The sequence below is a fragment of the Syngnathus leptorhynchus genome, chromosome 3 (genome assembly GCF_054491065.1).
Source record: "Syngnathus leptorhynchus isolate UIUO chromosome 3, UIUO_Slep, whole genome shotgun sequence".
In the NCBI taxonomy this organism is placed as follows: domain Eukaryota; kingdom Metazoa; phylum Chordata; class Actinopteri; order Syngnathiformes; family Syngnathidae; genus Syngnathus; species Syngnathus leptorhynchus.
In genome coordinates, this window is record NC_141197.1 from 12,323,945 (window position 1) to 12,335,757 (window position 11,813).

An 11,813-nucleotide genomic window follows, 5' to 3' on the forward strand; every position below is an offset into this window, starting at 1 on the left:
ACAGCAAAAGCATCCGTCATCCGTGTCTGTTTATTCTGTAAAGCGACACTCTACCAAGCGTTAGCGAGAATTTGATTCATTTAATTCGTGTCGCTTGGTTTGACAAATCATGTTAGTCTGTGATCTCTTCAATTAGGCAGAGTTGTTAAATGTGTGCTGTCGATCTTTTAGTTGTCAGGAAAAAATATGTTACTTAGTCTCTTGTATCTGATCTTTGCTGCCTGAAGTGATCATGACGAATACGTTATTTAGAAGACATTCATTTTAATACAATGTGCTTTTGTTTTGAACACAAAAAAAGGAGCCATGTCAGATAAACATCACGCTGCGTCCTAGAAACTAAATAAAAAGAAACTGGAAAATAGCCTTTGGCGATAATTGCTCCTCAGTTCCAAAAATGTGTTTCTATTTGGTTACTGTAAATGTCAACATCTGTAAGAAACGAGGTTCGTCCTCAGAGGCCTAGCAAAATGTTATTTTTAGATGCACTGACACTACAAGCATTTAATAAATCATTAAAAAAGCACGGTTCATGTATTATAAATACATTTCATTTTGAAAAGGTTAGGAATGTTTTAATTGTTGGTACGAAAGGATAGAGTACTCTATGTTGGAAGGTGACTTAACTCACTTTACAATTAGCACCACTTAGGGCTAGTAGTGAACAATTCCTCAAAGAAACTTTACACTGCTTAATGTCACTCCATATTTAAGTTTACTATCAAAGTAAAACGAGAGACATTTAAATATTGCAATTAAAAACAATTTAACGGTTAGCTGTGTGCTAACATACAATGGAAAAAGCCATTGACGTGCTAAACATTAGCATTGATAATCGGGGGAAAAAAAGACAAATGTCATTGCATATTATTGAGTCCGTGACAAGAGTGACTTTGTGAATACAAACAAGTGAAACATGTCTGGAGGCACCACTGTACATGTATTTTCTCAACCTGTTTATTTCCGTCAATGTCATTCAAACGATTATGTACCTTTATATATTGCATAGTTGATCCATTTTGCACGATCAGATTTAGCTTAATTCGACATAATCCCAAACCCGCTTTATTATGCGTGTTTGACAAAATTACCATGCATGGCAAAGCCTCGACAACACCTGCCCATCTTTTAAATACCGTGTTAATTATGCATACATCATTTTAATAAAGCATTAACTCGATTGCTCAGTTTGCTGTGGGCAGTGACCTTCACCCTGTGTCACAACTGGCAAGCAATACCAACACAGTTCCTTTACTCGTGAAAAAGTTACAGAAATATTGGGAGTTGCACTACTATTGCATTTCCAGCATGGTCAATTCTAGTTGTAACTTTCCAAAGTAATCTTCCCAACATATAGCAAGAGGTTAACGCAGCACACTCTCGGGGAACGTGATTATTCATAATCACTTGATCAGGGACCCCATTAATGGTTGTGTCTCTCATCCATTATTGTCCTTTTTTTACACATCCCGCGCTGTTCCGGGATTGATCCCGTCTCTACGCCTCCGTCATTAAAAAGAGAGCAATCAGACCTCGGCAAACATTCCATAATTATTATTATTCGTACACTTTTTATGAATACCGCAGTTCTTTGTCACATAAAAAACACACATGCGCATAAAAAAAAAATCACTTACATACGCACCGGCCTCACCAATTATCTCTCTTTTTGTTTTCTTCATTTCTCTGATATCAGCGTACAGCCTGGAGGGAGGAGATAAACTGTTTTCCTCCGCTTCTTCCGCAGCTTCACCCCCACCACGAGCAGCCATTCTTCATACCAGCTTCTAAGGACCGAACCACAGAGTGGTTTGTATGAGGAAGGAGATTAAGAAAAGATAGGCGATAGGGCTCACGCAGAAAAGAGAACAAAGGCAGGTTAGTGATTTAGGAGATATGCAAGAGTGGCCATTTGGATTTACGCTCTGAGTGGGTTTCAATTGAACGCGGAGAATGAGGCTCTTTGACCTTAGTGGGCCAGGAAGACTGATGGCTTGAAGAAGTTGCGGTAATACGGGGACAGAGTTTCGACCCAGCTGTGGGACAGCTCGACTCAAAAGTCAGCAGAGGAGAGAAGCAAGTGAAGTGGAAGACAATGTGTCTATAAATGGAACAAGGCAATGCATCAAACACATGATGAAATATTCTAGTTTGTCCTCCCCAGATGTTTGGACCTCTTGGGTGACATGGGGTCAGTTTTGAAGGTGATTACTTTCACAACTAGGGGTGCAGAAGAAGATCATTTTTGTTGCTGAGACTACCATCTGTGTTGCTGATATAGCAAATAATCTTCCTCACTGAAAAAATGGAGATGAATCCGTTTTAGCCTACCCTCCTAAAAAAACACGTAAATGTTTTATTTACTTTCTCAAAAGAAAAGCACTCTAAAAGATTGTACTTGATGAAAACAAATAATAATCACATTGCAATTTGTCATGTGTGTGAGTGGAAGGGGGCAGTATGCTGTTACAAATGAAGAAGAGTTTCACAACTACTACTACATTTTTGCGCAGACTATAAAGAATATGTGCTTGTGAAAAGTATTGTGTGTCTGTTCCTGCACTGTTTTAAATAAATAATGTGTTCAATCATTACATTTAAATCAACGTCTGTATAATACTGTAAATGCTAAACATATGTTCTTATCCCTTTTGCATTGTCTTTATTTGATTAGGGAGAGAGGGGAGCCAAAGAAGATTGCTCATCATGTGCAGCAAAATCGTCACAGCAGCATGTTGTGCATCATTTCATGGTATCGCAGATGCAATGCCCAAGAGAGAACCCCCCCCCCCCCCCCTCCTCCTCCTTAATCTCCCTCCCCTGCAGCTAAAGTGGTCCCCGGTTCCCATGGGTTGACGTCTTCACGGCCGAGGCGCTCCCTGGTGGCTGGAAGGAGAAGTGCAGCTGTCGCGAGGGGGGTTTAAAAGCAGCGAGTGGGGAGGAGCGGCAAGTCAAAGCGAGGATCTACACAGGCAAAAGTTGATCTTTCATCCGTCGTGCAAGTGCATCCATTCTAAGGAGAGGAGACGAAATGGCAGCCCAGACTCACCAACCTCACCTGCACCTGGCCGAGCTCACTGCAGCTCAGTTCATCGACATCTGGAAACATTTTGATGCAGACGGTCAGTGACTTTTTCTTTTTTCCCCAGCCTTCAAAAATGTATCAAATTAAAACAAAACATTGAACGTGTCACTTTGTATTTATATTTTAAGTGTTTTAGCACAAATGACTTCAACTTGCAAGCATGGTCTGAACTCCTGAATTGATTATTATCAATTGTTCATTTCTAATTTTCTAGGTTTTTTTTTATTATCTAAAAAGTGCATATAGTATTCATATTATCCTATTTTATATTGTTAGAATATGCTTTTGACTCTACAGAAATAGTGAGGGGGGAAAAGCTCGTAGAATATTTATAAAGAAGCAGAGTAAGTGAAGAGGGAGCATAACAGAGACAGGGGAGGGGGGGGGGCGAGAGGGAGAGAGGAGGGGTGTACGTACTGTAAAATATAAACAGATGAAAGATGCAAAGGGTTTAAATTAAAGAAGAGAAATGAGATGATGGCGTAATGGTGGATTCATGCAATGCTGATAGTGACATTTTCAAGAAATGATAGTAATATAGTAAAGCAATTTTTACAAATACAGTGTGAAAACAACATTTAAAGTGTTTACTGATCCAATACTAATGAATTCTAACTAGTTAAAGTTAGTCTGGTTGAACATTAAAAGATTATATTTTATATGCATGTCGTTTGTGAGTTAAAAAAAAAAAAAGAATATGACTGCTCTCCAATAAATCTGAAAAACAAACCGTGTCAATAGGGAAATACATCATGCATGAAAGGTGAATAAGAATAACTGTCGCTGCCACCATCCCATTTTCATGTTCCAGCTATAATTAAAGGATTACCTTCTCTGTCATTCAAAAAAAGAAACTCCAACCTTTATTGTTAACTGCAGCCCAATTCTGAGATAGTATTAAAGCTCACCGATCCAGCTTTGTCTCTGAATGCTTAGTTATACTGTATGGATGTTATATAGACGCTTCATGCTGGAGCCTCTGAAGGACCTCCTAAACCTTCTCTAATATTCTTACACACTTCATGAATCTGATGAGGCTATTGCAAATTTGGTGATTGAATTGTGTCAACCTGCCAATCGGTTATTAATCGGTTAAATCAAGTGCAAATTTTTATTCTTTATTCCGACCAAAAGGAAAAAAATAAATAAATAAATAAATAAATAAATAAATAAATAAATAAATAAATATATATATATATATATATATATATATATATATATATATATATATATATATATATATATATATATATATATATATATATATATATAAATAAATAAAATAACCCTTTAAGAAATGGATATTTGAACACAAACGGTGGAGAAACACATGTAGATCTACAATACACCCTTGAAAGGGCAATGAATACAAATAAATTAAAATATTCTACTTGAGTGGTTGCATGACTTTCCATGAGTACATTTACTCGTTGGGGAGGCAGATAAAAATGTTAAGAGCTTCTTCAGTTGGTGGGAAGAACCACAAATCACACATCTTTGACTGATGGAGTTAGGCTCCCTGAAGATCAATGCAAACTACATTCATCATAAATCAACAGCCTCGCTTTATACTTGCTCGTGACAGATTCATTACAGTCCGTTTTTTCCCCTATAAATAATCAAGGCATATAGTATGACTTCAAAAGCACCTTCTTTCGTTCGAGGAGAAAGTGGTCACCTTCATGTTGAGCTTGTGGACATCACCATCACACCTATGACACAGAACTAGATTATGGATGCAAACTGGAAGAAGAAAGAACAAGAGTTGTATGCGACAACTGACTCTCGTCAGCCATTGGGAGACAAGTTATGTAACCGAGGGGTTGCGTCTGCACTCAAGTGTGCTGCGCACTAATGCGCATTTTTATTCTCAACTAAACAAAAAAAAAAAAAACGGAATTCTAACTACCCCCCCCCCCCCAAAAAAAATAGGATGCCTTATGGTTTACTGCATTTTGATTTCACCGTTGAATACAACAAGAGGGTGAAAAATTTGAATCATGTCTGACATACATGTCACCTTGTGTGTAAAACACACAGTTTGATCAAAACACTTTTACTATCTAATCAGATGCCACAGTGAAGCCGTAAAAAAAAAAAAGATGCTTTTACAAGGAGACATGCTCAAGGTTGATTGATTTAGCAACATGAGAAGGGCAAAAATATTCGAACGAGCCCTTCGTATGACACAATGCCATTTATTCACTGCAAATCAAATCAATACATTATTTAGAATGTCACCCAAAACATCCTTTTGTAGACAAACCTAAAATATTGGTTCATGACTGTTTAGAGTGAAATTGAGTTCATATTTCCTTTGTTGCTGTGTGGGAAAAATGGAGCACAAATCCAAGTCGAATCCTGGCCAGGGATTAAGGGCTGCATATTGCCTTCGAAAGTGTATCAAAGAACATGAGAACATTCTAATCTGTGGAATTGAAAGGCAATTGTCCTTCACTTCAGCCCGCCTCCTTCAAGTATATGTACACAGCTGATCTTCTCGTCTCACTCCACTGGATCCAACTGTAAAGTGTGCTAATGAGGCCCTCAGGGTTCACAAGGTATAAAAACATCCATGGTACTGAACTGTTTTGATTAGCCAGTCAATGCCCGTGCAAAAAGTAACGCGGTGCAATTAACAGCTGCTACGTTCATTTATTTAACGTTTCCGAGATGACTGCGGTTGTCGTACGCTTGGCAGTGCACCTGAATATTCTAACCCAGTTGTTGGAGGAAGGATTTGTTGATGCCTAAAAAGAACAGATGGTGACACGGGACCACCTATGACATCGTGTGCAGCTGAGGTTAGGGTGAAGAGATCAGATTAAGAGATGAAGATGGCTACATCTTTACGTTAAGCATCTGGTTTTCCTGGTTTGTTACTGGCGGGTAAACCGGAACACTAAATGATGTATGATCCTCGGTCATGTGACTAATGTAGAGAATTGGGACAGAATGCTCCAATAAGCATTAGTGGAACTGGCCACTTGGACTCTCTTAGTCAAGAAAATACTCATTACACACTCCAACTGCTCCCGAGCAAGCGCTGGAATTCATTTCTTCCGCTACAGCAAATCCTGCTGCTGGAAAATGCCACAGATTGTGAACACATGACACGCTCAAGACTCTCTTCATGTCATCACTTTTTAGAAGTGAGTGTGGCTGGCCTCGCATTTGCTGGGGGGGGTTACTCCACTTAATCCCATATAACAGCACACAAGTCAAGTCAAGTCAAGTCAAGTTTATTTGTATAGCCCTAAATCACAAGCAGTCTCAAAGGGCTTCACATAGACAATCAATTGACAATAATTCTCAAAGCATCCCCTGATCTTAGGCTCCCAAAAGGGCAAGGAAAAACTCAAAAAACCCCTACAAGGGGAAAAATGAGAAACCTTGAGAAGGGACCACAGATGGAAGGATCCCCCTTTCAGGATCACCAGGCTGCAATGGATGCAAAGAGGGCACATAAAATACATCATATGGAAACCAAAAAGTGGATGCCCAGGCCAAAGCCAAGAGCTGTCGGAGGTGCACAACTGGGCCAACTGGTTCAGTACATCATGCTGACCTGATATGCAGATAATTAAATGTATCCGTGTGCAGATTGCTACAAACGTGTTTAGCTCGTAAATGTTGGCTGTAACAAGTTCCGACCAACCAACCAACCAATCACAGGACAGAGAAATGCGTGACTTGAAATCTGTCACATTCTCATTCTGGACCCTGAGATTTGAGTTTGGTCCATTTCTTGACTTTCCACATTGAAAGGAATATAAATGCAACAATCTGTTCCAGGCCCCACCCAAAATATTTATTTATTTATTTATTTATTTATTTATTTATTTATTTAAATTCTGAAGGCCCTGGACTGATTTATGTTGATAATGATGATAACAACACACAGAGGCTAAAATCGGATTGGACAAAGAAATGTAACATCCACATCGACAAACTGGAAGTGGTGCAACCAAAACAAATGTAACAAAATGAAGAGAATGGATTATCACCATTTTATTCAATTCACAGTATTAAATTTTGTTTTTAGGTCAATGCTTCTAACTTTTAGACCTCAACTGCCTCTGACTTTTTAGTGAACTAGCTGATAGAATGTGTTAATTGTTTTCCCTCGTGGTTTAACACCGGATATGAATATTGATGTTTTAGGGGACAAACTAACATCAAACATGCATGCTCCGTAATATACGCCATGTTGTACGCTCTAATAGACACCCATGCCTCAATTAGTCACCGGGTGAAACGTTCACTTGAAATTGATGTTTTGTTTATTTCTTGTTAGGGGGGAAAAACAGCTGGTCCCAGGTGGTGTTGGTATAGAAAGCCGGAGGTCTAGTTTAAAAAACAAAACAGCCCAAAAAAAACAACCCCCACAGACCTGGGTTAAATTGAGCAAATCACAATGAAGTACTCATCAGCAAAGTAGAATACAAATATCACGTTATATCTCACTTTATGTTGTTCATTATGAACGTGCTTTAAAGCATTAGTTACCTCCTGGTTTATTAGTACTCGTCTAAAAATACAATAGCTGTGCTTTGGGATTGTAGCATGTCTTCTCCAAAGTGGAACAAACTTCTAAATCATTGAAATATTTCAAACAAATTAGCAGAAGTTGAAGCAATCCAAAAGTTTCATCAAACCGAAATCTGTCCCTCTTGTGTTGTGCAGGAAATGGCTACATTGAAGGGAAGGAACTGGAAAACTTCATTAGAGAGCTGGAATTGGCGAGACGAGGAGCAGGCGTGGTGAGTGCTTGGGGGTGCATTTGCCGCAAAGTGGCTCATCATCAAACTTTTTGCAATAAATAGTCCAGGACTTGAACTATTTTTTTTTTTTTTTATACAATAAAGACATGCCTGTTTATGAACAGCATATTAGTGTCAGATCCCTGGCGAGAGCCCATTTTTACTTTTGCTCGCTTAGTGGGCCGCAATATAAAGTCAAGTAGCCTGTTCTCTCAATAATTTAGCAGCATTGTGTACAATACAATTTCTTCGTAGAAAACAAGACATGAACATTTTCACGGATGGAAAACGGCATGGACATAAATATTTTCAATGAACTCAATTATATATTCATTTTTTTTAACGTCATCTCCGTCAGGAGGAAAAGCCCAAATATGGTCAATTTGGTCTTTTCCCTGAGTTGTTTGATATTCTTACACATTATGAACTGATTTTAAGTGCTTGAGAACACATTTCTCTTGAATGCACACCTTTTTTTTATTTATTGCTTTTGCAGGATCCTTCACATGCTGCATTCAAGGAGAAGATGAGGGAGTTCATGGCCAGTTTCGACAAGAATTCTGATGGGAGGATTGAGATGACAGAGGTGAAAAATGACAGATTTCGTTGAGACACAAATGGCTCCCTGGTGGAGTATAGATGAAGAAAATAACATTCAGGGACACTTAAAAAAAAAAAAATCACATCATCCCTCTCTCACTTTGTCTCCCTCCCTCAATTTTCAGTTGGCTCAACTTCTGCCCACAGAAGAAAACTTCCTGCTATGTTTCAGAGAATTTGTGGGATCCAGCACTGAATTCATGGCCGTAAGTTTGTCTTAATCCGATCGGAATTCATCTTCATATTTTAGTGCTTGGACAGATGTCGTCATGAAAAGTTACTGGGTCACATCAACTTACATTTTGGACAATTTTGTATGGGAAGACTTTCATACACACACCTGAAGGAGCAGCACAATATCCAGTGAATCAAAGCATAGGTGGAAGAAATCGGATTTAGTGATGTCAAAAGTGTCGTTTTTTTTTTTTTTTCTTTAAAGTTTCGGCACTGGTAAGGCCTCCTTCTTAAGTGTACGGTTGGACCCTCAGGCTGCCTGCAGTGGCAGCTAACGTTAAAGCCTATTCTGAGACAAGCATACATTATGGATGGTGCACAGCTTTCAGCAGAGGAAAGCCATTTAGTGTGGGCCTTTTGAGTGGCCATTTTGGAGGAACTCTATATTTATTCAATATCTGTGTGTTTTTTTCCACAAATTTGAGCTTTGGTTTATGATGTTATCATGTTTTCAGCTTGTAGAACCTCCCTTTTTTTTTCTTGTCATCCCACAGGCTTGGCGAAGGTATGACACCGATCGTAGCGGATACATTGAGTCGAATGAATTGAAGGTATGACGGGAATTCTCTGGATATTACTGTTTAGAATTAGGACAAAAGATGTTTTACTTTCATTTTTCTGGTTTTTGTCTAATCTCGGCGTTGGCGCTAATTCAGTATGTGTGACAACTGACCTTGCCAACTCTCCTCAGGGCTTCCTGACAGACCTGCTGAAGAAAGCCAACACAAGTTATGATGATAAGAAGCTCAGTGAATACACGCAGACAATTGTGAGTATTATTTGTCAAACATAAGCTGTTTTCACCATTTATACAAATTATAGTGACAATGTTTTGCTTGAGTGAAAGCTTTTTGACAAAAGTATTTTTGGGGGTGGTGTTTGAAAGGATTTTGATGAGTGAGAGGTTTTTAATATGTGTGAGACATTTTTTCTTGCTGAGTGGAAGAGGATTTTTTTGGGGGAGGTGTTAGAGAGGTTTTTGTGTGAGGTTCTTTGTGGTGTGTATGAAACTTTTTTTAATGTTTGTGTGTGTGCGTGAGAGAGAGAGAGAGAGAGAGAGAGAGAGAGAGAGAGAGAGAGAGAGAGAGAGAGAGAGAGAGAGAGAGAGAGAGAGAGAGAGAGAGAGAGAGAGAGATGTTTATTAGCATGTGTTGCCTTGCTGTTGTCTGCCGTGTCCCCAATGAAATTCCTCGCTACTCCTCTTTTTCTGCAGCTAAGAATGTTTGATCTGAACGGCGATGGGAAACTCGGTCTCTCCGAGATGGCAAGGTTTGTGTCCAATTCATGAATCTGCATTATTTCTCGACACATATCAACCACTACATGAGAATTGTGTGTCATCCCCAGGCTCTTGCCGGTACAGGAGAATTTCTTGATGAAGTTTCAGGTAGGACAACGCACACAGTTTTGCTATAAAATAGTTTTGGAGTAATTCAAGTCATATGAGACGAGAACCACAGCAGCAATAGATACGTCCTTAATGTGTTGAGTGGACATATGGGACATTGACACAAATGCACGGTTACTTTAAATCCTGTAGTAATCAGGTTCCGTAATATTACATCTGCCTTGGAGGTTGTTTTTTTTTCTTGGTTAGTGGGATGATGCAATTTTTACACATACAGTTTATACTTAGTGCAAGGGTCTGTTTTATTTACATTGTGAGAAAAAGTAAAAAAAAAAACACTAGGTGCTGTTAGATTCTACTTAAAATTGTTTCATTATGTCAGCACATTTTCCATTAATACACGAATAGAGTTTATTTTCAAAATGTGATAAAGTACAATGTGAATCTTCCCCAAAGGAACGTATACTGTATGTTCCCCATATATATAAGCAGTCAAGGGTTTGAAAGCAGATGAACAAATCCTTTCTGTCAAAGGATTAGCTAGTCTGGTTGGGATTAAAGCAACACTGGTCTCAATTATTATAATATGCATGGATTAATATCAGACGTTGCTCTGCAGGGGATTTTTAGTGCTCTCTAGAAATGTTGCATGGCTTCTAATAATTTTCATGTTCTTATGCGTACAGGGCATCAGGCTCACAGTCAAGGAATTTGACTCCCTCTTCACACTCTACGATAAGGTGAAATGTATGAACTCGCTTGGGGTGTTTTTGTGTCTTGGCTCTGTTACATGTTGTGTGTTTTTGCTTGTCAACAGAGCTGGAATATGATACTGGCCTATTTATTTGGAATATTATTATTGTCCATGAGTTGGTGGCAAATGTGTCATCCATGATTTTAATTTCCTTTGCAGAAAAAAAATATAGTAGCAATGTCACCATAAAATGACCAAGATTTTTCTGACCTATGCCAAATGTTTAATATGATCACAAAAATAGAATAAAGGCTACCTGATGAAAATTTTAAATGTAATAATTACAGTTTCATGGTGATTGACTCATTTTGATGAAGACTTTCAAGGCACTCTATATCAACCCAAAGAAACAGGAAATCCTGCATCATAACAACCCACCTCATGTTTTGTCTTCTCAGGATGGTAATGGCTACATCGACGAGCAGGAGTTGGATGCTTTGCTGAAGGACCTCTCTGATAAGAAGAAAATGGTAATGACACTCAAGTGGAATCTTTTTTTCTCCTCACCAAGAAAGCGCATGTTGGCAGGACGTGGATGTCACAGGACTCTCGGGGTACAAGAAAAGCATCATGGCTCTGTCGGACGGAGGGAAACTGTTTCGCAACGAGTTGGAGATCGTCCTCTGCCGGGACTCTGAGCTGTAAGACCCCACCACCCCACCCCACTGCCTTCTTCCTACCTCCTGGTGCATGTATGACCTGCTTACACTGCTAGAGAGAAAACTAAAAGTGCTCCTAAAAGCACTCAGTCAACTGCTGGCCCTTAACATTGAATCTTTTTAACATGACGCTCCATGGTGAAATAGCCTTAGCAATTGAATATATTGTGGAATCAACTTTTTTTTTTAAATTAATTTCCCATTTTAATATGCATTTGCAGTTTTACATTAATCCATCTATGCCCTACTCTCACTTAATACTTCTGTTTGTGTATTCTGCTTATTTTTTTGTCAAAACCAATTCACTCTTGTTTATTTTATGAAGCTTGTACTGTTCTAATAAATATATTACAGAAAGAATGAATAAATA

General features: G+C 38.7%; 1 protein-coding gene across 1 annotated transcript; it reads left to right on the forward strand.

Annotated features, from left to right (window-relative positions):
• Window positions 1-2,956: 2,956 nt before the first annotated feature.
• Window positions 2,957-11,813, forward strand: LOC147059312 (calretinin-like). The gene is made up of 11 exons (XM_085907364.1): window positions 2,957-3,122; window positions 7,772-7,848; window positions 8,345-8,434; window positions 8,574-8,654; window positions 9,177-9,233; window positions 9,374-9,451; window positions 9,896-9,951; window positions 10,030-10,069; window positions 10,717-10,770; window positions 11,183-11,254; window positions 11,313-11,813. The coding sequence occupies exons 1-11, from the start codon at window positions 3,032-3,034 to the stop codon at window positions 11,427-11,429; spliced, it is 813 nt and encodes a 270-aa protein (XP_085763490.1). The 5' UTR covers window positions 2,957-3,031; the 3' UTR covers window positions 11,430-11,813.

Excerpts from the sequence above, each read along its gene's own strand:
- LOC147059312 (XM_085907364.1), top strand. The coding sequence starts at position 3,032 with ATGGCAGCCCAGACTCACCAACCTCACCTGCACCTGGCCGAGCTCACT. Across the intron at positions 7,849-8,344 it reads CGAGACGAGGAGCAGGCGTG|GATCCTTCACATGCTGCATT; the intron begins GTGAGTGCTTGG and ends TTGCTTTTGCAG. Across the intron at positions 9,952-10,029 it reads GGTCTCTCCGAGATGGCAAG|GCTCTTGCCGGTACAGGAGA; the intron begins GTTTGTGTCCAA and ends TGTCATCCCCAG.